The sequence below is a fragment of the Psammomys obesus genome, unplaced genomic scaffold (genome assembly GCF_907164565.1).
Source record: "Psammomys obesus unplaced genomic scaffold, mPsaObe1.curated_primary_1811, whole genome shotgun sequence".
NCBI classification, from domain to species: domain Eukaryota; kingdom Metazoa; phylum Chordata; class Mammalia; order Rodentia; family Muridae; genus Psammomys; species Psammomys obesus.
This window is the reverse complement of record NW_026585895.1, coordinates 30,284,871-30,311,450: the sequence shown is the minus strand read 5'-3', so window position 1 is coordinate 30,311,450 and position 26,580 is coordinate 30,284,871. Positions and strand designations below refer to the sequence as shown.

The following is a 26,580-nucleotide window of genomic DNA, read 5'->3' as shown; positions in this document are numbered from 1 at the left end:
TGCCACCCCGCCATCTGAATGAGCACCCAGGCTCTTATCCCGGAGTGCTTCAGCACGGCCGCCGTAGCTCACAGATGACTTTGGATCAGGAATCAAGTAATCAAAGGCTGCATATTTAATAACTGTTGTTCACATTGAAATTTCTTATGCTATTAATATCCAAGTTCCCTTCTGTGACTTCAGGCTATTTTTAAAAAGGGGGGGAGGGGTAAGTACAGAAACCTTGTTACCATGGAGACTGTAAGCCGGTCAGCCCGTCTGCCGAAAAGGATATAAAATTTTTAAGGTTGCTTTTTAAAAACCTTACTATGAGAAAAGCTTCCTCAAACACCGGGGTTGGGGGAGCCACAGGAAGTCCGGCAAATGGCCACTTACACTAGTTGGGGCTACCATTACTCTGAGAGTAACCCTGAATGTAGAGGAAATTCTACTAGAATGTTAAAGGCTGGACTATATTTTGGCATATGGAGCGCTAATGCTGCTTATTCTTCATGACGGGGACTGTTTCGTTAAAACTCACTGCAGACATTTATCACAAGTTTTCACAAAAATTGCCTACAGTGATCCAAGAAACAAAACCTACATCACGTATTTAAATTGCAGTACGAAAGTATAATAGCTGGTTTAGCACTGTGCCGTATTTAGCATTTTCCCAGCCACGTGAGTTCCTTGCCTAGGATATAGGAGGTCTTGAGTTCTCCAGCACTGCAGAATAGTTTTTTTTAAATGAATGAATGAATGAATGAATGAATGAATGAATGAATGAATGAATGAATGGAGAGACGGCTCAGTGATTAGATGCACTTGCTCCACAAGCATGAAAATCAGAATCTGGATGCCAGCTCCCAGGTAAAAGTGAGTCTGGTCCCATGCATGCCTTTACAGGACTTCGGGGTAGGGCATGGGGGGCAGGGAAAGACAGCAGGATCCCTGGGGCTTGTTGGCGGCCAGCCTTGTAGAAAAGGCAAACTCCGGGTTCAGGGAGAGACCCTGCCTCAAAGAGGTAAAGAGAGGGCGACAGAAGAGGACACCCAACACACTTCTTGGCCCCGTGGAAAACATGTTCTTATACACAATGCACATTACCTCACACACATACATACACAGACCCTCCCACACACACAGAAAGAAATATGGAGGGAGGGAGCGAGGAAGGAAGGCATTTATTAGCCCAGAAATCATCCATTCAACATATACTCAAACCAACCAAGCACCAGGCTCTGGCCAAAATGAAGATGGGAGAAACATCAGCGTCCACCTTTTAGGGCACTGATGGGACTCACCGGCCTTGATTCATCCTCTATTTGTCCCATAAAGGTTTACCAAGGACTTACTGTGTGTCAACCATGGTTAGAGTCTGTGAACTGCACAGCAGTTAATCGTCTCCATTTTGTAAAAAGGGAAAGGAAAACTCAGCGTTGAGCGACTTGACTGTGCATTAGTAAATGGCTGCGCTAGGCCTTAAAGCTGAGCATTTGCTGAAAATGCTGCGCTCTTTCCCCTAGGCCAGAATTTAGTGTCGGCTTTAGGGTTCTCACAAGATAATGGGGGAATGCCATCTGAGGGCAAGACATTACCAGTTAATGATCGGAGGAAGAAATCTATACAGATCAGCCTTGCGAACTTGGCAGTGTCAGGCCAGGAAAACCACAGAGTTGCCTGTCAGCAAATTCACAATGCAAAGCTCAGCCGGTGGAGACAGAAAGGCCATCCTCCTTGCTACTCTCCACCTCAACTCCTGTGCCTGCCTGAGTCAAGTCCCTGTCAGGGAATGCTGTTCTCTTCAAAGGGACTGCTCCACTCAGCTCATTTCTTCCTGAAGTAAGCTGCCCGTCAATCGGGCTTCTATTATGTTCACGTGAGAATTTAGCCACCACCCCCACATTCTTGTACCATCACCAAAGCTGGTATAAATTAGCAGATGAATGCAATGATTACGAATTGTGAACAAGGCGAGACAGAAGTGTAAACAAATGAATTGCTAAGTTTATAAATAAACAAACAAGAAATGTTAAGGAACTGGGACACAGTGCATAGTAGTGAGAGACTGCTCTGTGAAAATAATTAAACACATGTTTTAAAGACAATAGGCAAGATCATGTGGGCAGATCTGGCAACCTGACCACGTGACCAGTCAAATGGCTCAGCATGTAACGGTGCTCGCTGCCAAGTCTCATGACCTCAGTTCAGTTCCCAGAACCCGCATGACCTGAGTTCAATTCCTAGAACCCACATGTTGGAAAAAGATAGATGATCCCACACACATACACACCTGCACACCTACACATACACATATTCTAAATAGATGTAAAACAAAACAAAATCTACTTCCTATTGCCAACTGTGCTCTCTGGGAGAGACCTGAGGCAATATTCTACCAGCAGAGTGTCTTATTTCATAAAATCATAGAACTAGTTGGTTAAAGAAGCTCTAGGGCCAGAAAACCAAGACTGTGTGAAGGAGAAGCTGGGCCCAGCTGCATAGGATGCTATGAAAGACCCCAGAAACGGCTGCACAGCTGATGTCCAAATAATGTTCAAGATGAAGAGTCAGATGAAGAGCCCTGAATTAGCCTGTGCGAAGGGAACTGAGCTCAGAAAGGCAAGACAAAGCAAAGCTGTGTGGACATCATGTTAAGAGTTGGAGGTCAAGAATCCAGCTGGTGGGCTGTTACAGAGGTGAAGGACTCACTTCCAGAAACTAGCTTGTCCCCCGAATCTTCAGTGCTACCAATGCTGCCACTATCACCGCTGCCGCCATGACAGTTCTACCAACACTGGCTGCCTTGCCATCACCAGCACTACCATCATCATCTCCACTAGCTGCTGTTACCACTGTCACCACCATAACACCACCAACAACACCACTTCTATTACCACCTCCATTTTGGGATTCACACCGGGACAAGCAGCTGAGGTGCCATTTTAACCAAAGCTCACCTGGCTCCCAGCTTCTCGCAGAATCCTTCAGTCCCTACCTGTTACAGGGCATGGCTAGCATAGCCCGCCCCCTGCCCTGAACTGTCCATCCCAGGGGCTAGGTCCCCTTCCCTCAGGGGCTCTTCACTATGTACTCCAGACATTTCGGTTCCCTTCCTTGTTCCCTCTCTCTGGGTATTTCCTCTCTCCCCTCTCTCCACCCCAGCTTTTCTGTCTCCTTCTGCATGGCGACTTCCCTGGCCTCGTTCCTTGGCACCAGTGAACCCACCCAAGAGCTGCCCGCAATAAACCAGCATTTATATTCTCTGATTTGGCTTGAATTGGCCCTTTTGGTTGGCAGAGATAACCCATCACTCCCTCACTGTTACCACCACCACCACGACTGCCACCAGCATTACTACCCACTATCATTACCACCACCACCTTACTGCGTCACCTCAATTAGCAGCAGCAGCCGTCACGACTATCACTACACCATAATCACTACCATACCACTGACTGACACCATCACCACAGCTGTCACGTCTGGTCGTTCTTACCAGCATCTTTCCCTCCTGTTGCTACCATGCATTACCACCCCAGCCTGACCTCAGAACTACCAAGAGCACCCTCCCTACCACCATCATCCCGCTGGGACAGTGCTTCTCAACCCAATGCTGAGGCCCTTTAATACCGTTCCTTGTGCTGTGGTCACCCCCAACCGTAAGATGATTCATGCGAATTCATAACTATAAATTTTGCCACTGTTATGAACTGTAATGTAAATATCTGATACGCAAGATATCTGATATGTGACCCCACCCCAAGGGGCCAGGACCCACAGGTTGAGAGCCACTGCTCCAGCCTTGAATTTTTAGTACATAATTCATGGCTCACAGTCTATTTTTAAAAAGTTCAGCTAGATGGCTCAGCGGATGTAAGAGTTTGCCATGCAGGTCTGATAACCTGAGTTCAATCCCCAAAAATAGAAGGAGAGAACCAGTTCCCAAGCATTGTCCTTTGGTCTTCATGTGCATACGTGACTCCCTCCCCTGCCCAATAATAATATATACAGTGGATTATGCTTTTAAATAAAATATCGTGCAAGCTATATACATATACACATACATACATCAACTTTCTTCAAAATTCCCACAGCATCTTCTGAGAGTGGTGTCATCACCCTCATTTTCTAGGGGAGGAAAATAAGCAGGAAACTAAACCCAGGTCCTCTGTAAGAATAGGTGCCGTTAACCACTGAGTCATCTCTCCAGCTCCCAATACCCCAATTCTTTAAGAAAATAAGAAAAAAAACTTCTTACTTGGTTAGGGTCATACAAATAGAAATTTATACAGCCTGGCTGAGCACATCCCTACAATTTCAATACTCAGGAGGAGAGGCAGGGCAATGGCTTCTTCAAGACCAGCCTAGTCTACGAAGAGAAAGCCTATCTCCAATAAAATACGTGAAGCCGCTGGGACTCATTCTCCATTCCACCTGCTTCCACAGCTGATCCTACTAGCGGTTCTGCTGTGCTGCCTGTGATGAAAATTAAGATGCAGCCAAGTCCTTGCTGGGCTCACTGTCAATGGGAGAGACCTGTAAACATATCATTTCAAAACAATGTGAGAGGCGCTCTGCATGTACTATGGGAGGAAGAAACTAATTTTGCCTGGGGGGTGTTAGATAAAAACGCATAGAAGATGTGACATTTACGAAACTGTGAAGAAATGAGTGGGAGTTCTTAAAAAAGCAGTTGAGGGGACAGCATAAGGTGGGGGGGGGGAGCGCGAGCCAGCCCAAAAGTCACAAGGCGGCATGAGAGCCATGTAGTCACATGTCAACTGTATTAGTGGTCACCACAGGCCACTAGCTTTGCGCGATCTTCTTCCTAATCGACTTTACAAAACACATATCTTAAGCCCTGCATAGGGGTTTCCCCTGCTGCCTCTGCTCACTATTCTAGGTTTAAGCTCTAGCCTGACCTACTGACAACCTTTCTCAGGTCCAGGCTGAGCCAGCACACAGGTCTCTCTGTCACAGACTTCCCCTACCTTCCGCCCAAATTACAGAGTCCAATAAACGTTCTTCAAGAAAGTATGGAACAAAAGGACCAGGTCTTCAGGAACAGGGATGCCAATGCCTGATTCTGATCTAGACCACAGCATCAGCCTCAGGATGAAAAAGAGTGCAGGCCAGTTCCAGAGCTGAGCAAAGGACTCCTCTAACGCTCCCTGCAACTGCAGAAATAGTCCCCGGAAGATCCAGAATGGAAGCCCCAATACACCTTAGTTCTGCCAACTTATACCAAATATCCCTCATATCAGTTCCCTCAATGCAGGGCTTAGGATACTATTTTTGTTATATATGTTTTTATCTTTTCGGAAAGTAGATTAGGAAGGAAATTACACAAAGCTAGTGTGCTGTGGTAGCCACTAATACAGTGGACATGGGTCTACATGGCTTTCAATTCTTTGCTTGTGCAAAAAAATCATTGCAGTTGTTTCTTTAGGATTGAAATTGTAGGCCATGAGTATACATTTGCATGTTTTATAGTAATCCCAATTTCCTCTTTAAAAAAAAACCTCCATATTTTGAATCATCTCTAAGCCTTCTTTTTCAGTAAGATACTTGAATTCACTTTTAAGTTTCTTATGATTTATTTATGTAAGTGTTTGCCTGCACATATGTACATCCACCTTTTGAACATCTACTGTCTATGGAGTTCAGAAGAAGGCATCAGATCCCATAGACCTGGAGTTATGGATGGTTGTGAGCTACCTCATAAGGCTGGAAACTGAACCCAGGTCCTCTGCAAGAATAGGTGCTATTAACCACTGAGCCATCTCTCCAGCTCCCAATACCCCAACTCTTCAAGAGAACTACCAGCGTGAAAACATTCTTAGCATAATTCCAGTAATTAATGACAATAAATATAGATTCAGGACCTCCTATCTAGACTCTTAACCAGCTACTTTAGATCAAAACTTCCTTTTGACAATTCTATTCATCTACTAATGAACATTTAACACTTATTAATTAACTTAAGGTTCTAGAGGCTTTGTCTATCAACCTGAATATAAAGGGTATACCAGTTGTCTGCATGTTTGGAAATTTTATTCGAATGAAGACTGACAGAACTGAGGAAGGGAAATAAAAAGCACGTACAGTAGGTTCTCTAGTAATGGATGTGATAGAAAGGGGAGGGTCAGCCTCAGACTAGACTGCCAAAGAAGGAATCACTAGGAAGGTGAAGTTCCTGCTGAGATATGAAGAGTGAAGATCTTGTCACTTAAAAAACTAGACAGAACATCCTATAAAGAGGAGTAAAAAAATGCTGAGGCAGGATTAATGTTGATTATTCAAAGGACATAAAGACACAAGGAAAGCAGAAGAAGCCTCCAGCTGGGGATGTAACAAGAGTTTGGCACTAATAATATCACTACAGAGTCTTGTAGGGAACAGGAAGAAACTTTGATTACATTTTACCCCCATCTAAAGTCCACTGGACATTACAAAACAGGGATTTAAAATTTTTTATTCATACATTATATTTTATTATGTTTTCTCCTTCTCCAACTCCTCCCAGATGCTTTCTTTCTCCCTGCCTGCCCAACATTATATTTTCTCTCTCTCTCTCTCTCTCTCTCTCTCTCTCTCTCTCTCTCTCTCTCAGAACAACAAAACAAATAAAACCCCCCACAAAAACAAAAATCAAAGCAAACAAGCAAACCTGGAATTATTATTGTTTTGGCCAACTACTCTTGGTTGGGCCTGGGGGCCTGCGCTGGAGAGAGGTTGATAATACCAAATGGGACTCTCTGGGAGAAAACCAATTTTTCTCATTGCCTGTAGGTATCAATTGCAGTTTCTTGGTTAGGAGTGGGATCCCTTGTCCACTTCCCCCTCTCAGAGCAGGGAACCCATCTGATTTGAACCTGTACAAGTCTTGTGCATACAGCCACAACCTCTGAGAGTTCATAAGCACATCAGTAAAACAGAGGAGAATGGGCTTAGGGAAGAATGATAGAAGATTGAAAATATTAGAAGAGAGAGCAGTAGCTCAAGCTAGAAACGAAGATGCAGGACAGATGAATTTTTGTAACACAATGAAGAGAGGAATCATTCAGTTTCATCACTCCAGGATCATCACAGAGTTCTATGAGAACCAACATTTGGGGCTGATGCTCTTACATCGTATGTAAATTCCCCATTCATCTACATCTGTGATTTTTCACAGAGCCCTTGAGTTCCTTGAAGATGCCTCTAGAATTGCTGTAGACAGCATTAAAAAGAAACCAGATAAAGCCCCCGCCCCACCAATGCGTCTCAAAATACGCTGATTACTAAGGATGACATCTGCGATTTCCTTTGAAGATTTCTGTGCTAAAACCATACTACTCTGATGAGGCAGAGGCTGCCTAGCTGGACCCAACATTTATTCTCTCCTTCCTTCCAGAAATAGATCTGTCCCAGTTTTCAGCCTTCACATGGAAGCTTAGAAACCGCGTTTCTCAGCCTGCTTTGAAGGCAAGATACCGTCGTGACAAAGTTCATATAGACGGATTTTACGCAAAAGAAATATATTTAACTTCTGGTCATCTCTTTTAAAAATGGAGTTCCTTATCCTTTGTTTTCCCTTTTGGGCTACCTTAGAAATGGAGACAGTAATAGCCACACTGGCCCTAAATAGACTCCAGATGCTGAGAAGGGCAGAACCACCCACAAGTACGTCCCCAAACCACCGCTCTCTGTCCTGGGCCTGTCTGTCCCGCCATGCTTAACTGCCCACCTGCCTGTGGAATGTTAAGTGAAAACCACAGAACGAACTAGTGTCTCTTCCGGTTTGCAAGCTATAGCATTTAGCGTCTCCCCAAGCAGTGCTTCCACAGTCAGCTCATGATCTTCATGTTGCGCCATCCCTCCCCTGAAGCCAAACAGAAATCTCCTAAATGGTAACAACTCTAGCGAAGAGAGAACAAAACACTAACCCCCAGCTACTCCAGAAAGGAAAAGCAGAACAAGTGAAAAATGAACCTGGGTTGTGGTTTTGAAGAAGTGTTTATTATTGCAGCCTCACCTAACGTATCCTCACTAACAAATCCTGACTGGTAAGAGCCACTCAGAAGCCTCCCCCTGGATTACCTCAGACCAGCAAGCTTTGTTCATAGCTTGGAAGTTTTAAAAAATATTGGTATCCTATGCCTACTCCTAAAAAAACCCTGACTTAATTAGGCTGAGGTATGGTCCAGGCATAAGAACTTTTATAGTTATCTGGCGATTCTAACAGACAGCCACTTTTGAGAATCACAGACGTTGTGACCCACACAGCAACAGCTCCTAGATAGTGTTTTTATTGAACTGTCCAGCAGCAGGATAAGAGGCATTATCTGCAAGGAAGGATTTATGAAAGAATTCTAGGGTCATCACAGGGTTTAATTACTCAATATGACTTACTATCTTACACAGTTTCAGCTCTGAAAACATAAAAGATTTCTCTCCAGTTTCAGAATAGGGAATACTAACAAACACATTTTCTAAACAATTATGTTTTCACCCTTGGGCATTTCAAATCTTATAAATGACCCGTAAAGCTCAGTGTCAAGCCAGTAAATAAGGTATCATTGCCATGTGTTCTATGTATTTAACATACCATCTTATCTGTGGTTTCTCCTTTGGTTTGTGGTGTTAGGTTGTGATATTACACAAGATAAGTTAAATCCCTTCCAGGCTAATGCAGGATAAAATATACTTCTGTAGGAACATGTGCTCGTGACTGGAAGAGAGGTAGGATAATAAACAGTGAAGTGTGCCAGCGTCCTAAGTATATCAGTGTAGTAGGCCTCATGAGCTACTCTAACAAATACCCCCTCAAAGAGGTGGCTTGAACAAGAACTTATTTCTCACAATCCTGGAGGCCAAAAAGTCCAAACCCATGGTTCTGAGTGAGGGATCTTGATCTGGCTTATAGACACTGGCCCTCTTCCTAAGTCCTCCCATGCCAGAGCGGGAACTCTAGTTTCTTTCTTACAAAGGTCTTAATTTCATCACGAGGCCTTACCAAATTTCTGGACAGGTTAATCTGTCCAAATGACATCAAGCTGTCCAGAGATTTAATACCTGCGGGTCTCTGAAGACAAAAACATTCCATCTAAAATACCAAGGCAATTTGAAAATACGTGATGTCATTCCAAAAATACCTGCCAGAGTCTACTCATTAAATAGTTAATGACACCTAAAAGAAGAATCCCTGCCTCGTTTACTGGAAAACAGGCAATCTTGCTGAGCTATACATGCAAATGTCAGACCCCTGAAAGATGGATGACATGAAGCCAAGTTGATATTGAAAGCTGTGCAGTGTTTTCAAGTTATAAAAATCTACCTTGTGGTTCCTGTCACCTTCAGCAAAGTTCCAGTATGGCAACTTCTGCTGTTCCTTATTACCGATTTAAAGCCCCATTAGTTACCTGCTCTTCCTGGGGCTCTGATCATCATAATAACAGAAGCCACACTTCTCCCCGGCAGAGTTCCTCTTAATAGCTTCCAGAATGCATCTCTGAGAACCGTCTCACATTTCACAAATACTTCATTCCTGACAGCCCTTTCTATTCTTCGCACATCCTTTCATGCATATGCTTGAAAGTTATAAATTCCAGTCCCATCTGAAATTATCTTTCTGCCTATGATTTTCTCCATAGCATCTCTCTGCTACATCATAACAGAATGTCCTCACTTAGGGTTCTCGAGACACTGAAAAACCTGTTTTTTAGTCCATCTCATCAGCATTTAAGTGACAATGTTGGGCTTAGGATATGACACTCCCCTAGTACTGTTTGAGTATACTGAGACCTCTGAGCTAAGGGAGACTGGAAGAGCACAGGAACAAACTCTCTCACTTTGTCACTAAGACTCCTCCTTCTCAAGATAGGTCGCAGGACCCAAAACCTCTCTCCTCTAATGCAAGCTGTAAAACCTAGGAGAGGTTGCTCTCTTCCTCATTCCAAACTGGTCCAACCCCAAACCCAAGAGAAAGGAGGCTACACAGAATGGCCAAGAAGCACACACACCAGGTTAGCTAGATTTCCCATCAAGTCTATCACAGCAGATCATGCCTTTCGGTACAATTGCAAATCCACACAGCTGCCCATTCTTCATCCAACAGAAGCATATAAATGGTTTTCCATAGGTCTCTGAGCCTTATTTCTGAAGACTCCTGAGTCACATATAATTTAGAGCAAAGGAAGCATGCTTTTCTGTCCCTACCTTACTGAATGCCATGTTTCTTACCAAAAATGAATGAGTTGGTCACCCTCTGTGGATATGGATATAACGCCACTTAGCAACCAGGTTGGATGGAACCTTAGGAACTTTAGAGACTACCTAGTCAAACATTCACCCTCATGCTACATAAAGGAGAACAGAAGCCCAATAAATGTTCATTCAAGCAGCCACTGCAGTGTCAATACTTGGGTGGGATCCCAGAAGTTCACTGCTTAGTCAGCTATTGGACACTTCACTCATTTCTCTCATTAAAACAGAGCAGTTCCAACAGAAATCCCAGCCCCAGGTTATCTGCAAAGTCATATTAAGAAAGGATCTACCATCTGGGTGGTGATGTTGGAAGAACAACCATGTGAAATATATCTTAACACCATCGAATTGTCTAGAAAAGGACAAGGATATTTCTTTGTGTTTTGCTCAACTAAAATGACCCTTAATCATCCAATACCCCAGCAAAGGAAGAACAAAGAACTTCCCCCTCTCTTGCCTACACTTGGTGACCTTGGCCCTCCGGACACTCAACTAGGTAAGTCTAGGCCAGCCTCAGCCTCAGCAGCAGGAGTAGCCAAGTGCTACTTTAAGGTCACAGTGTGGCTCATGAGAGTTGATTCTAGCTAATGAGATTCAAGAAATGAGCATGCGGTATGAGCTCCAAGGCACTTGGGAATTGTTTGCATAAAAAACAAAACAAACAAACAAAAAAAAAAAAAACAGATACAAACTTCCTCTCTTCTCTTATTCTGCAGCAATCAGTACAAGACAGGACTGTGCATAAATGGGAGATCTCACAGCTCCTGTTGCCACCAGGACAGGGGATAAATGGAGGCCTTGGCAGGCATGCAGAACTGCACATTGAGGAATGGAGTGCCAAGGTAACAGCGGAGGAACAAAGAGAGACCCTGAAGGATGACATCCAGTTCTGATCCTTTAGCGTGAGCCAAGAATCCTATGCTTTGCTTTAGCCAATCTCTGCTTTTCTTTGCAGAGGGAAGATTCCTGACAGACACAGAAAACAAAGCTTGAAATGGACCACATTTGGTCTCATCCACTTTCTTGAGCTTTATCCCCACACTAGTTTGTCCTCTGTTGCTGTAATGAGCACCAATAGCTTAGGGTGGAAAGAGTTTATTCAGCTTACATGCCCCAGGTCACAGTCCATCACTGAAGGAAATCACGGCAGGAATTCGAGGCAGGAACTGAAATGGGGCCCAGGAAAGAACACTGCTTTCTGGCTTGCTCCTAGGCTCATGTTCAGCTAACTTTCTTAGACCTCCAAAGGCCACCTGCCTACCGATGGCACTGCTCACAGTGGTCTGGGCCCTCCCACATCAAGCATTAATCAAGAAGATGCCCCCGCAGGCTTGCCCCCAGGCCAGTCTGATGGAAGCCATTCCTAAACTGAGGTTTGCTCTTCCCAGATGATTCTAGATGTGTCAAGCTGACAAAGAAGAGAAGGAAGAAAAAAAAAGGAGAAGAAGAAGAAGAAGAAGAAGAAGAAGAAGAAGAAGAAGAAGAAGAAGAAGAAGAAGAAGAAGAAGAAAAGGGAAAAACCCTAACTACTCCCACCAACGACTGTCTTTCTACGTAGGCACCTCAAACCCCTCCATCCCAAGGTTTGCCACCCAGTCTTGCTGCCTTCTCCTACCCTTCCTCTTCCATTTCCGCACCACAAGGGTAATTATACATAGGTTGCCACTGAGCCTAAAAGATGATACAGTTTGTCTGTATCAAAGTGAGCAGATCAAGGAGCCCTGTGGGAGATCTGATCCTCGAAGCAAGTTCTGAGTTCAGTTCTGAGCAGAAGCAAAATGATGTCTCATCCCCGGGGAGGACCCTAGACAGTGATGCAACCAAAGCTGCAGAGGCTGGCCCTAACAAGGATCTGGGAGCTGCAGGGCACAAGTGCCACATAAGGATTCAGGAGTCTGTGTGTCCCGGAGATGAGGAAGTCTTGTCCAGGCAAACTGGGGAACACAGAGCTGTATCTTAGAAGGAGGCAGTGGTGTTCTCACAGAGTGAAGAGCTACAGCAGGAGCAGGATGGCTCCCTCCCTGGCTGGGCGGTGGTTTATCAACCAGGTAGGCCAAAGGCAAAGCGATGAGGTCCTCCTGTGTCTCCATGTGGAAAAGGTAGCCAGGCTTAACTGTGCTGTTGCTGGAGACACATACAACTTCTCCTCTCCTCAGCTCCCACACCGGGCATCAGCGGTGGTCAGTGCATCCCACACAAGGCATCCACGATGGCCAGTGCAGACAAAGAGTGGTGGGGTATAAAGATTTTTCAGGTTACACAAAGGAGAAGTTAACGATCGAACAGGCAGAACAGAGTGTCAGGGCCGCACCAGGGACAAAGAACAGTGTATGTGAGAGTGCTTCTGAGAGAAGGTTCCAGGGAATTGTGACAGACACATATCAAGAGAGAGTATTATGATACAGGGAGAAAACTGGGTCGAGTCCAATGGTATGTCTGCTTGGTTACCCTTCAAGTGACAGAAGCCCAGGGGAGCAGGGAAGAGATCACACTGGAAATGGACTCCAGTAGGTGGACTGTGTTTTGCAACTACCTACTTTGCTGTGTTGGCTTGTTTGTTTGTTTGTTTTTGTTTTATGACAGCGAAGAATAAGTCGTTATTATGCCAAGAATAAGTCAGTCAAGTGACAACAAACATCAAGAGGAGCCTCCTTAGACTCCTACAACCTTCGTGCTTTTTAAGTAGGTTCTTCGTTTAACATAAAGGATCTTGAAGTTCCTCATGTTTCACAGCTCCGCCTGTGTAGCCATTCTTTCCACTGTCTCACCAACCCTCCAGAGCCCTTCCCATTCTCAGCTGCTTCTCTACCTGGAATCCATCCTGTCCCCTGAATGCCAAGATCTGCAATCCCAAGGTCCATAACTCCAAGGTCCATGCTTTGGGGGGGGGGGGGGTATTGCTTTTGCTGTTAATTTTAAAAGGCCCAGAACTGACAGGAAGTTCAGAAGTTTAGACCATGGGGAACATGGAAGGCTATTCATAAATTGGACATGTGGAGAAGTCACTGCTGACACTATATTTAAAAAGCACCGGAGAGCCAGGCAGTGCTGGCATGTGCCTTTAATCCCAGCACCCAGGAGGCAGTTCTAGGATGACCAAGGCTACACAGAGAGACCCTGATTTGAAAAAGCAAGAAGAAGGAAAAAGAAAAAGCACTGTGCTTAAAAAAAAATGCTTCTTTATTCTTCTTATATAGAACTTAAACCAGAAAAATACTTGGAAGTGTGACATTTATTGAACATATACTAATGTAAAAATAAAACCACAAACAAGACCTAAGGTACACATCACTCTTACAATGCTGATTTGACATTTTTAAAAAGAAACTGTATGACGTACTTTTCATTTTACACAAACAAAAGAAACCCTTTGTATCACATTAAAGAATAGGGTGACAAAACCACATGAAAACCTGAGTACTCACTCGCACAGTCCTTAACATGAAGACCAAATGAATCCAGTATCTCCCCAAACTAAAGCACCCCTCAAGCTTTCTGAAATTAGCAAAGACTGTTTGCGGCTGACCTATTTCTCTCCTGCACAACTGTGTGATAATTGACTTCTGTCCCCCGGGGAAGGACTGAAATATAACGGAAGAGCACCTGCCACCCAGAGAACACGGTTCTGTACGCCCAGTAATTCCCACAAACACTGCTTAGGTCTGGACTCAGGCTCCCAGCATCCTCTCTGCTTGCACTTCTCAAGGAAGAAAGAAATATAATCACCAACGATACATTATTATTTTTTTTTTAAATCTAGATAAAATATAAGAACTTTGAATTGCCAGTAGCCAAGGCCATTTCTGGCATTAAAAATGATTGACACCATTCATAGTAGCAGCTTTATTTCTCAGACACTTTTCTTTCATTCTGTGGACAACATCCTATTACCTAAAACTCTCCGGGAGCTGGAGAGATGGCTTGGCGATTAAGAGCACTGGCTATCCTTCCTGAAAACCTGTATTCAATTCCCTGCAAACACATGGCTCATCACCGGCTGCAGTTCCAATCCCAGGGACCCAATGCCCTCTTATGGCCCCCACAGGCACTGCACACATGAGGTGCACAGGCAAACATGCAGACAAAATACCCAAGCACATAAAACAAAAGACATTTTTAAATGTCTCCTGATGACAAACAAGGTAGGTTTAGGGGCGTGATTTTTACGAAATCAAATGGTTCTGCCAAACAAACAACAAAAAACACTCCTCAACAACACCTGAGAACACGGCTCCGAGTACACACACGGGTGCCCATCCCCCTCAATACCATGTCACCTGACATGGTTCACTGAAAGGCAGCTCCAGTTCCAATGACAAACACCCCACACTGACTCCAAGGCTGGCTGCCACCGAACCCCTGGAGAAGGAACATGTTCCAAACGAGCACACATTATTGTATGATTCTATTTACATAAAACAGAACACATGAATATACAGTGTAGCTTACCTGTTGCCTAGGTTATAGAGAGGTAAGGAAAATGATGGGCATGAATGATACCAGTGATAAAATTTTGGAGGTGATAAAAATAGATCGCCTTGCCCATTCCTGTCTCACGTACACACATCCCAAATACAAAGGCAGTGGCTGTGTCCACTAAGGGACACAGCTATTTTATCCACTTGTTAGATTCTGAACCACAAACAGCATTTGAACAATTAGCAACAGCGGTAGACCATTTAAAAAGATGGTGGAAGGATGAATTAATTTGCACAAGGTACTGTGTATTTCCACCCGTGCTGGTTTCTCACATATCAAAAAAGAAATGATTAATTTTTTTTTTCCATAAGAAGTTTGGGAAAGGTACCTTCATAGACACTATCAGAGAGACATAAGTTTGCTGCTTTTGGTGATTCTGACAGCCCAGGAGGGAAAATCGCATCTTCTTTTCAAGTTTATGTTTATAAAATATTTCCTCTCAAAACAAATACTGCTATAGCAATTAAGCTGCCACCCAGGAGAGAGATACATCTACCAACAGGAAAGAAGATGAAGTGAGAAGTAAAGGAGACATCATTTGTCATCCAAATGATTGAGTGAGATGATCTGGAAGATTCCTCGGCTATTGAACAATTTTTACAGCTTCTACCTAATTAATGCTTTCAGTACCCCAATACAAACAGTGAGTGGCGTCCTTTCAGATGGAAGTAATTACCTCTATTCTATTTATGCATGCAATAATCAAGTTATGTTAAAGAAACAGAAAGGTTTCCAGAGGACCATGTTTAGTAAAAATGAGAACTGCCATCAAAGAATTCCAGTGAATTCCAGTGTGCTGTTTATGCCCAAGCCTAGTGCCGATAATGCTTCAATGTGCTCTATTTTGGATGCAGGTTGCCATAGCACACAGCTTGTTGTTACTGCTACTTGAAAGCAATGAAAACATCCCCCTTAAAACCGAATCTATACTGCAGCTTTTCCATGGATACAGGCCTCAATACTTGTGCTCCGCTATGGTTTGAATAAATGTCCTCTGAAGGTTCTCAAGTGTAAAGGGCTTGGTCCCTGGGCTGGCATTACTGGGAGGGGGTGGGCCGTCTGAGAAGCTGTAGGCCGGCAGGGAGGTACTTTTGAAGCTCACAGTAGAATTCCTTTCTCTTCTTGGTGTGGGGCCTATGGCAAGCACTTCATCTTGACACCACAGGCTCCCATCACCACGGTTCCTCAAAGCAACAGAGCCCAGTGACCCATGGTCTGTGGCTTTTAAACCACAGGGCAAAGTATGTATCTTCTCTTTGTTAGTGCCTAGGATCAAACCTGGGGCTTTGCACACGCGAGGGAAAGCTCTTTACCACTGCTCTGTCTCTCCTTGTAGGTCCACTATCTTGGATATTTGCCGTAGTGACAGGAAGCCAAAACAGATCCTATCTCCCCGAAATATTCCCTGACTCGTCCATAGTTAAAGCCACATGGATTGACTCTTGGTGAGCCACTGTGAGAATTCCCAGTCCTTTTTTTTTTAAGATTTATTATTTATACAGTATTCTGCCTGCATGTGCGCCAGAGCACCAGATGAGGGCACCAGATCTCACTAGAGATGGCTGGGAGCCACCATGTGGTTGCTGGGAATTGAACTCAAGGCCTTTGGAAGAACAGCCAGTGTTCTCAACCTCTGAGCCATCTCTCCAGCCCCTCCCAATCTTCTAAAATGAAGCGCGCAGCACTCTACTTCATTGTGCTCTGGGTCCATGAAGGATGATAGCATACTACTGAGAAGGCAGGACAATGCCAACTGTTTAAACCAGAATGTTCCTATGGGGCTAACAGCATGGCTCTTCTTGGAGCTTGTCAGTTTGATGTTTTCTAATACGGAGAGGCATTAAAGTATCTGTAAGTGGGCAGCTGTGTCTACTCATGGCTAATGATGGAAAAACTTGCATAACACATCAGGTTCAGTATACAGAAGAGTGCAGACTCTCAGCATGGGCCAGGTTCAGCTACTGAAGGGCCAGTGCAGAGGACCAGGAGTTCTGAGATCTATACCCCTTCTCAGCAAATGCTCTCTGGCTGGGCAGAAAGCTCTGGAAAAGGACAAGCACTAAAAGGACAGAGGCTGCACTATCCCAAACTCCTTGAAAGCACAGCAGGGAGAGTGCTTCAGACTGGGCTGTGGGCTGCACGCCCCTTCCCCAACAAACACTTCCTAGTCTCCACTGATACAGAGTAAGCCTAAAGCTGCCGGCCCGCTTCTGAGTCTGAGGTTGGAAAATAAAACCAAGAAAGGGCAAACTCTGAAGAAAATGAGCTTGGAAGACCCATTGCCACAGCTAAGAGACTGTGACAGATGACCTGGGTGGCAGAGGCAATCTCATGAGTTAGTAGAGATGACGGAAAGACTTCGACAGATAGGTATGCAGTGGTTTGACTAAAGAACATTCTCCTCAGTTCAGTTTTTATGCCCTGAGGGAGGTGTAGCATACCCAGGAAGAGTGTGTTATGAGACAATTGGTGGAGCCATGGTCAGGTAAGGACAAATTCAAGGCCCTTCATTTTCAGCCTCGCTTTCTACCCAGCATCCTTTTAATGTCCTAAGAAGATTAAGGCTTGAATCAGAATTTATTCTAAATGTCAATATAGCCTTACCATTCTACACTGAAGGACATACAGACGTTTATTCTACAGAAATGGAGTTTAGGAAACGTGTGTTAAGAACACAGAAGAAGAAAGGAAAGGGGGAGGCTTGGAGGTAAGTAAGTGAATGGGTTACTGGCCAGCTGCCCAGTAATTAGATTTTCCCAATCACAAGTTTCATACATTCGATTCAATTTATTCCAGCCCCAAAGCAAGAACAAGGCAGGGCTTGCCAGGGAAGAAGTCGATCTCTTTCTTGCTTTATCAGATTGCAGTTCGGGAACCTTCACCCTACAGAACATTCTCAGAGGAAGCATGAACATTTTCTCAAAGTTTACTGCAACTGGATTGTACTATCTAGGAAGCAAGACCCACTTCGGTGCAAGAAAAAAAATAAAAATACTTTTAAAAAATTCTCATTTTCCTTTTAAAAAAAATTTTTTTTTAAATTTATTATTTATACAGCATTCTGCCTGTGTGTGTGACTGCAGGCAAGAAGAGGGTGCCAGATCTCATTATAGGTGGTTGTGAAGCACCGTGTGGTTGCTGGGAATTGAATTCAGGACCTTCAGAAGAACAGCCAGTGCTCTTAACCTCTGAGCCATCTCTCCAACCCCTAAAAATCCTTCCTTACTGTCTGCTGCGCTGTAGCTAAAATATAAAAAGGATTATGGCCACGTGGCCAGCCTCACGGCTCCTTCCACCCCCACCCCAAGGCCTAGGTGCGCAGAATGCTAACCAGGCTCCCAGGCCAGCTGGATCCCACCTGGGCTTCCGAAAGTGACCAGGTGAAAGGAAGAAGAGAGCAGGTAAGTCTCTTCTTCCTTTTCTCTATCACAAGTGGCTGCTCTGACAGAGGCAGCATCTCCTTGTGGCTCTTGCTCCTACCAACTGGACTCCTCTCCGCCCAGCTCCTGACAATTTTCTCTGTGGTGTTCTTAACAGTGATGGTGGCTTGGGGCTGAAGAAATGGCTCAAGCTGTTATGAGCAATGGCTGATCTTGCAGAGGACCTGGGTTCATTCCCAGCACCCACAGGGCAACACACAACAATCTGTAACTCCAGTTCCAGGGGACCCGATGCCCTCTTCTGGCCTCCTCAGGTGCATTCATGGTACACAAACACGCATACAGACAAAACACCTATATACATAAAGTAAAATGAAATTAAAAAGGAAAAAAAAAAGGAAAATCAATGGTGACCTCATGCTGTAACTAATTTCTGGGCCTGGTTTCTGATCTCTCTCATGATTTATTTAAACACGTTTCTGTATTCAAGTCTGTGGAGGGATAGAGGAAAACACAAATAATTTTGATAGAGTGAGGAGACTATGGCTGATAAAATATAATTTGTTTACTAACTAAGTAAACAAACAATCCTGTGTGGACCGTGAACACACAAGCAAAAAGGGCCATCCATAACAGAATTAGTTAGAAACCACAGGCTCCAGACCTTCCAAATGATGGTTTGTTCTTCAGAGCATCTACACAGAATTAGGATGCTTCTAGAATGAGGCCCACACCCATAAGCACAGCACTGAGGAGGCTGAGCCTGGAGGATGCAGATTCCAAACCAGCCCAAGCTACACAACAACTCCCTATTTCAAAAGAAAAACAATTAAATGAGCTCGTGAAATAAATGAGTATGTAGGTTTAGAGAGGAACAAATCCCATACATCCATGGACCCTTACCTACAAATCTGCGTCCATCTTTATCACCCAGGGTTAAAGCGGGTGGTGGGGAAAACAGGAAGTGTGAGGCACGGCCGCCGTGTCAGTTCCACCTCTACCAGTGTGACCTTTCCATCCTATATTGGGCCTATGTTCTAGTTGTCTGGGTGTGAGAAATTGAAAGATTTTACTTCTGTGAACTCTTCCTGTTCTAAAACAGTGTGGTTCTGAGTTTATGGATAAATTTGGCATATCTACATGCCTCTAGGCATGTGATTATTCTTAGAACTGTGCACAAAGCAGATACCTTCTGTTGACGAATTCACATTTCATCAGAGAAATGTGTCTGTAACCAGTACCCAAATTATAACCCAAAGAATTTCTCTGCCAACTTGTTTTATTATAGTATCAACTCAGAATCTGCATATGTTTTCAATCTCTAAATACACTGTGGGTTCATTGAATCATTGTAAGGATCATCTGATTAGCATATCTTAAAAAACACGAGGTTTCCACAGACAGCTTCGGCCATGTCTCCCATCCCACAGCTCTTATTTCTAAATGCGATGTCGCTATGTTGTTGTATAACTTACCTTTTCACGTCAGTGTATTCTGAGTCAATGTCTTAAATGTACTTCCATACCATCACTTAATTTTTAATGGCTAAATAGTCCTCTGGAAAGATATCATTACTTAATCATTTACTATGTGCTGGATATATGCGTCGCTTTCAGATTCTCTGTGTAATATAATGCTTGAGGGATTAGTAGACCATTTTCATTATGTCTGTGGAGCCCCTTTCCGGTTTTTCTGTTTGTTCTGTTGTTTTGGTTTTGGTGTTTTTGTTTGTTTGTTTTTTGTTTGTTTGTTTTTGTTTTGAGATCTGTGTCTCACTTTGTTATCCAAGCTGGCTCCAAACTCTGAGGCTTAAAAGATTTCCCTGCTTTTGCCTCTTCAGTAGCCAGGACTTCATGCACCAGCACGACAGTAAGCTTGAGTATTCTGAAGTGACAGTACGCTTAAAGTTCATCAAATAGCACCGGTGAGGCGGCTCAACAAATAAAGGACTCACCATGCAAGCCTGACGGCCAGCGTTCAATCCCAGAAACCACATTAAAGCAGAAGAGAAACAGTTCCACTGGGTTGTCCCTTGACCTCCACAAATCCCCCAAGGCACAAATGCGCATTCACATACGTGTGCGAGTGCGCGTGTACACACACAATTTTTTTTTTAATAAAATTAATCAAATACTCTTCTTTGTACACATGGAACATTTATCCCTTACTTTGTCACACAAGCTGAATAATTTTTAACTTAACTTGTGATACGAATAGCAATGCTGAGTTTACTTTGGTTTTACCCATTTCTCTTCACTAATTTGGAAATTGACCTTCTCGCTCCATCAAATATACACTCGGGGGCTGGAAAGATGGCTCTGCCATTAAGATCACTTCCTCCTTTTTCAGAGGACCAGGACACTCACACTGGCCTGTAATCCCGGCCTCAAGGATCCTATGCCTTCTTCTAGCCTCTGAGGGACCCAGCATGCACAGGGGGTACATCCAAACAGGCACACAAACATTCACAGAGACTGTAAAACATGAGCAAAGACCCTCAGTCAACAAGAGGGCTCAGTGAGAAAGGCACTTGCTGCCAAGACTCACAACCCGAGTTCAAGGCCCCGGACCCACATGGTAGAAGGAAAGACTTGATTCCTATGGATCGCTCTCTGATTGCCGCAGCTGTGCTGTGACCTGTGCACCTGAGAACACATGCGTACATTTTGTAAAATGATTGTGTTTCACAAGATAAATACATTTTGTAAAAATTGGGGGGGTGTTTGTTTTTTACACACCTTCTTGGGGATGCAGAGCTGGACGGATCCTGATGCTGGCCAGCCTGCCCAGCCTATTTGGCAAGTAAGTCCCAATGAGAGACCATCTCAAAATGCAAGTCAGATGGTACTTAAGATTGACTGCTGGCTTCACCATGCTCACACATGCTCACACATGCACACACGCTCCCACACTCATCCGTATACACACAGAGATACTCTTCCTTTCTCTCCTTGAAACGGGGTGGGCTTTTAAGCAATTCAAGAGAAGTGATGTATTGCATTTGAAACTGAAGTCTACCCCAGCTGCAGAGGCAGTCTTTGCTCTTTGGGGTGGTCCAGCTTAGACCCATCACCCCATCACCAAAAGGTTCAAACAGCCACACAACACAGGAGTGGAGGAAAACCCAAGCCCCCTGCCAAAAGCCCCAACAGAATTCTCAGAGTTCTCAGTCGACAGCAAGCACCAACTGCCAACCACATGTGTGCGCGGCTATTTTGGACCTCCCCGCCATCCCTGTGCCCACGAAACATCACACGAAAGGGAAGGGCTGTCTGGTCAGTGCTCAGAAAGAACTTGTTTTAAGCTATGGAATCTGGAGGGAGGTTTGTTAGGAAGCAACTTCTTCCTTTCAACAAAGATTCATCCCCAAATCCATCCTCTCCATTTGTCTAAAAGAATGGATGGCGCTCAGTGCCAAAGGATGAAAAGATGAAGTGCGGACACTCCCTCACCCTCCTGGTACTCAAGTCAATCAGGAGACAGACATGAAGAGAGATCTAAGTCCATCTTGAACTGCAATGGAGGAGTAAGACTAAAAATTAAGCACAGGAGCTTTATTCTAGAAGAACCTACTTAGAAAAATGATCTAAGGAGGGTGCTTAGGAAAGAAAGTAAGACTAAATTCTTAAGCTGAGGCAGGAAGATTTGTGATGAGTTTGGGGCTAGCCCATGCCACAGAGAGAGACAGTGTCTCAAAAGAAAAACACACACACACACACACACACACACACAAAATCTGAACTCTTAGATTTTGAGAAATATTAAAAGCCCAAAGGCAAAGAGAAAAGTAAAGTCCTCCACATATTCTGCATGTGCAAAGGCCCAGTGGCAGGAGGTTGTGCGTTTAAGTTCTGAACCCAGACATAAAAGATTTCTGCTGGGGATGGTGCTGTTACTGAAGCCAGACCCTATAAAGGGATTCAGGAAAGTGTACTCAGTACGAAGAAAACAAACTAACCTCCATCAGATTTTCTTTTCAAACCCGAGTGGGAAGAAGACTAACTTAATACTCTGCTATTCATGACCCCAGCGCTGTAATCCTTAGTGAATGGTCGCTGGTCACTGCGCCTGCCTACTGTTACCTTCACTGCCCTGTTTGTAATCTCTCAGCCTCCACAACTCAACGATGCAAAATCTAAGCCTCTTCATTCTTCTCTCACAGTACCTAACACAGAGCTGGATACAAAGCAAATGCTAAGGTGCTTCTCCAAGATGTGAGCTACAAATGCATGCTCTATCCATGTATAAACAGCCTGCCAGAGACCTCCTTCGAGAAAATTCCACAGCCAGACTGAGAACGCCATCCCCATGAAAGCAGCCTTTCAAGAAAAGTTCTTGCTGTAAGGGATCATTCCCGTCTAACTTCAGCCAGCTGCCGACTTTCACCTTGTGTGAAGAGCAGGAGAACAGCCAGCAGACTTTTTACACTTTGGGAGCCACTTCTGGGTCACCTTTACCTTTCTCTCCTTTCAGTAGCAAAACATTTCACCTTCTTACGTTTCCTCAAAGATGCCTTTGAGTGGCTCCCTGGATTCACTCCAAATCCTCCTCTCTCCTGAACTGTGGGAGCCAGCAGACTAGCAGACCAGAGAATATGGCAAAGCCTTCCCTGGGTGGAGCTCAGAGGAACGAATGGTTCAAAGCCTTCCTTTGGTCCAAGTCAAAGTGTTTAGTGACCAGTGACCTTTGTGTGTAGAAGTTATCAACCACAGCCTGCTCCTCCCAGGTATTTACAGCCTGAGAGTGACCCCCTACAGAGACCTCAGAACACTAGCTCAGACCACCTCTTGGTACTAATAGTTTCTGCGTAGTGTAGCAGGTGCCCTCTATCAGAGTGAGCACAGCTCATTTAATCCTGGCTTATCTGTCATGTCTTCATTTCCAGTCAGGTTTCCAGGATGATTACCAGGTCAAACAACTAAAACTGTTTTCATTATTAAACTTGCAACTGGCCCTCTGACCTTTGTCCACTCTTCCATATAATGAAATATTTTTGGTGAAAGATCTCCCTCCATTTAAACGACGATGCCTGGTCATGAGCAACATCGTTTTTACGGATGTTATTGTTTGAACACAAACGATCTCCCGAAAACTCATATGTTGAAGGCCTGGCTCCCAATACAGCATGTTCAAAAGTGCTGAGATCGTGAGAGCTCTAACCTTGTTAGTGGGTTTATCCACTGATGGAACTCGTAAGTGATTGGGGCTTCTTTGAAGGTAGTAGGAACTACAGGAGGCTTGATTTAACTGGAGGAAGTGGATCTTTGGGGTCATGCCCTTAAAGCGTTTATATTATGCCCAATCCTTTGCTTTTTGTTCCCAATCTTGTCTTTCTGCTCCAGCTGCTTTGAAGTCAGCAGCCCTCTCTGCCACCTATCCTTGTCATGGCTTTCTGCCCCCACCACAGGCTCAGTCAGGTGACCACAGGCTGACATATTGAAAGCAATGATGCAAAAGAAATCTTTTCTCCTGTAAGTGGATTTGCTCAGTATTTTATCTCAGCAATGGAAAACTGACTAATAAAATTGGTCTCTTTACTTCCCCTGTAGTTAAGCAAAACAAAAGGTGAAACAGCATTAGGAAATTCCATCACTTCCAGTATCCAGAATTAAAAAGCTGGAGAGATGGCTCCATGGGCCAATGTGCTTGCTGCCAGCTCCTTGACAACTTGAGTTCATTTCGCAGGGTTCACATGGTGGAAGGAGGTCAGTTGCCCTCTGACCTCCCCATACACACAGTGGCACCACACCCCCCCCCCATCAATCAATTCATATAATTTAAAATTTTTAAGTACTTAAATATCAGTATATCACAGTCCCTCATTAGAAGGCTCTATTAAAGGGTGTTGTGCTTTAAATATATATACTGACATTTGGTTAAAACCATCCAATTGTATTCAAGTGTGCTATTAAAAAACCATTTTCAGTTATTTCTCATTTCACCAAAAACATGAATCTCTCCTTTCGAAATGTATCTATTTAGGAAGGTCTGTATGGTGGTATTTAAATTAGATCACGTGCAGAAATGTACTGCGCTATGAAGTTCTCCCCAAAATAAATCTTTTTTTTTTTTTTTTTACCAAAATCAAGAATATTTTTTGTTACAATTAATTCTTGAATTTGGACCATTTTATGAAATCAGTATGTATGGCCAGATTAAAAAATATCCATGAGCTGTCTTTATTCTCAAAACCTGCACTGATCTAAATAACTCCCCAAATTGTATTTGTGACTTTTTTTTATGTTGCCAAGGCTGTACACAGCATGTCACTCTACAAGTGTGTGTGTGTGTGTGTGTGTGTGTGTGTGTGTGTGTGTGTGTGTGGTTTCAATCACTTACTTATTAGGAAATTAGGAACGATATGAGAAAGGACGTTGTTTTTTTCGAGCTCAGAACGTAAAGGAGCACGGTAGTGTGGCAGTGTAAATTCAAAAGTATCAGTCAAACGAGTCAGAGACTGCACTACTGTATAATTAGTATTTCCAAGAATCTGCACTAGGAAAGCGCTCCCAAAAATAAACATCTACAAAATAAACATAAAGAACTGAAAGAGTTGCATAACTCAAAAAGTATTTTAAGCCAGGCAATGGCTTTCCCTTATCAAAAACACAAATAACCCCAGATCTTTACAAAGGGGAGAATGTGCTTTCAAAATGAAGGCAGAATCAAGTGCGTTTGGATGATGTACACGCTTAGGGCACACCACACTGAGTTACAGAATAATGGCCATAATTTCTATTTCTGCAGAAAGTACAAGTGTTCGTGGAAATATTACCCAAATACGCCTTATAGACCTTTCAAGCGCGGTCAGAGTCCAATTCTGAGCCTAAATCATTCTACTTTGAAAATACGTTTAAACTAGTTATCAAAAAAATACCCACCGCGGCTGCCATACTAAGTTAAAAATCACAGGACGCCACGTTCTGGGTGACCTAGAGAGAAAAGTGTTTCTCAAGGTCATGCCAGCAGCCCAGGGCAGATCCTGGGGATAGAAGCGTCTTGGAGCAATGACCAGGTCTTCCTAAGTCACCTGGAAGGGGCACACGCAGGATGAGGGTGAGCCACTTCTGCGTGCCTTCTCCAGCATCCAGCAGCTCCGGAGGTTTCCCTGGCAGCACCAAGAGGGCGGGTTTGCTTCCTCAAGGTTACATGCACCTGAGGACTGGCCATTGCCAGCGACCTGCGGTTCCAACTACTCGCCTCTGACCACGGGAAAAGCACCCGAAAGCCAGCGCGAGGTGCGGGGCAGCCAGACCCCGGGAACAGCGCCCGCGCTCGCTTTATTTAGGTCTCACCAGACCTCTGTCCCCGTCAGCTCGTCATTACGCGAAATCGATGAAGCGGTGCCAAAACGAGACCAAACTTTTCTGTTCCAAGCGTCTTTCTTTCGGCCAGAACTCAGAGGACTCTCTCTCTCAAAAAAAAAAAAAAAAAGAGTGCAAGTATTCAAAATAGGGCAAAGACCGGAGAAGCGCCCTAACTCTCACCGCGCGTCCCTCCGCGCACAGAAGGTGGGCCAGGGGCACTCCCAGCCCCCACCTTCAGTGTCGCCGACCCAGGTCCCCGTCCCCTCCGACACAAGTCCGCAAACACAAACTAACTTCCCGGAGCGACGCGGGGAGCGAGCGCTAGGTAGCCGGGGTACAGGGAAGGGATGGAGCTGGAGGCGGACGGCCGGACCCCAGCGGTGGCGAGCGGGCGGCGGAGGACCGAGCCCCGAGCCCCGAGCGGCGCCGACCGGACTTGCGCTCCGGGGCAAGGGACCGCGTGGGCTGGCGGGCTCCCGCCGTCCCGGGCCTCCTACCTGTCTGAGGATGAAGCTGGTGGAAGTGGTGCTGCCATCGGATCTTTTCAACCTGCTCCTCCGGGTCGTGGTGCCTCGGGCCACCTGAACTCGACCAGAGAGAAGCCAGTGAGGACCGCGGCGCGGAGCCGGGCGGGCATCCTCCTTGGGGAGCGCGCTCCGGGGAGCCCACCGCACTCCGGACCCCTCACCCTAGTCTCCCCGGTGCGTCCCAGCGCCCCCACCCCACGCCCTCACCCCGTGCTGGGCGGCCCCGAGCACCCACCACATCCATTAACAAAGCGTCGCGGGTGCGGGGTCTGAGTCCCCGGCATCGGCGACAGGAGGCTGCGGACTCTGGAGCCGGGAGCGCGGAGCCCGGAGAGCGGGGCGAGGAGGAGGGGAGGAAGAGGAGGAGGAGGAGGGGGAGGAGCGGGCAGAGGAGGGAGCGCCGGCTCGAGGACCAGCGCCCCGCGCCCGAGCGCGGCCCCGAGGCGGGGCGCGGGGCGGCGCGGGTGGAGGAGGGGGCGGTACCTGCGAGCCGGGGGAGCGCGGCCCGTCCACCGCCCCGTTCTTGGCGTAGGAGGACGACATGGTTCAGGGGCGCCGCATGGCCCCGGCGGCGCGCGGTGGGCGGAGGGGCCGCGGGCGGGCGCAGGGGGAGGCGGGACCTCCCCACCCGGCTCCTGGCCCCGCGCCGGCTCGCGG

At 45.3% G+C, this 26,580-nt stretch overlaps 1 protein-coding gene across 1 annotated transcript in view; it reads right to left on the bottom strand.

Moving 5' to 3' along the window:
* The window catches only part of Cacnb4 (calcium voltage-gated channel auxiliary subunit beta 4), a 247,799-nt gene extending 221,580 nt beyond the window's left edge, over positions 1-26,219 (bottom strand). Inside the window, exons 1-2 of the mRNA XM_055600066.1 lie at positions 26,159-26,219; positions 25,894-25,977 (exon numbers count right to left, since the gene is read on the bottom strand). Coding sequence (XP_055456041.1) covers positions 25,894-25,977; positions 26,159-26,167 — 93 coding nt within the window. The 5' untranslated portion in view covers positions 26,168-26,219. The remainder of the gene's footprint in view (positions 1-25,893; positions 25,978-26,158) is intronic.
* Between the last annotated feature and the right edge of the window lie 361 nt (positions 26,220-26,580).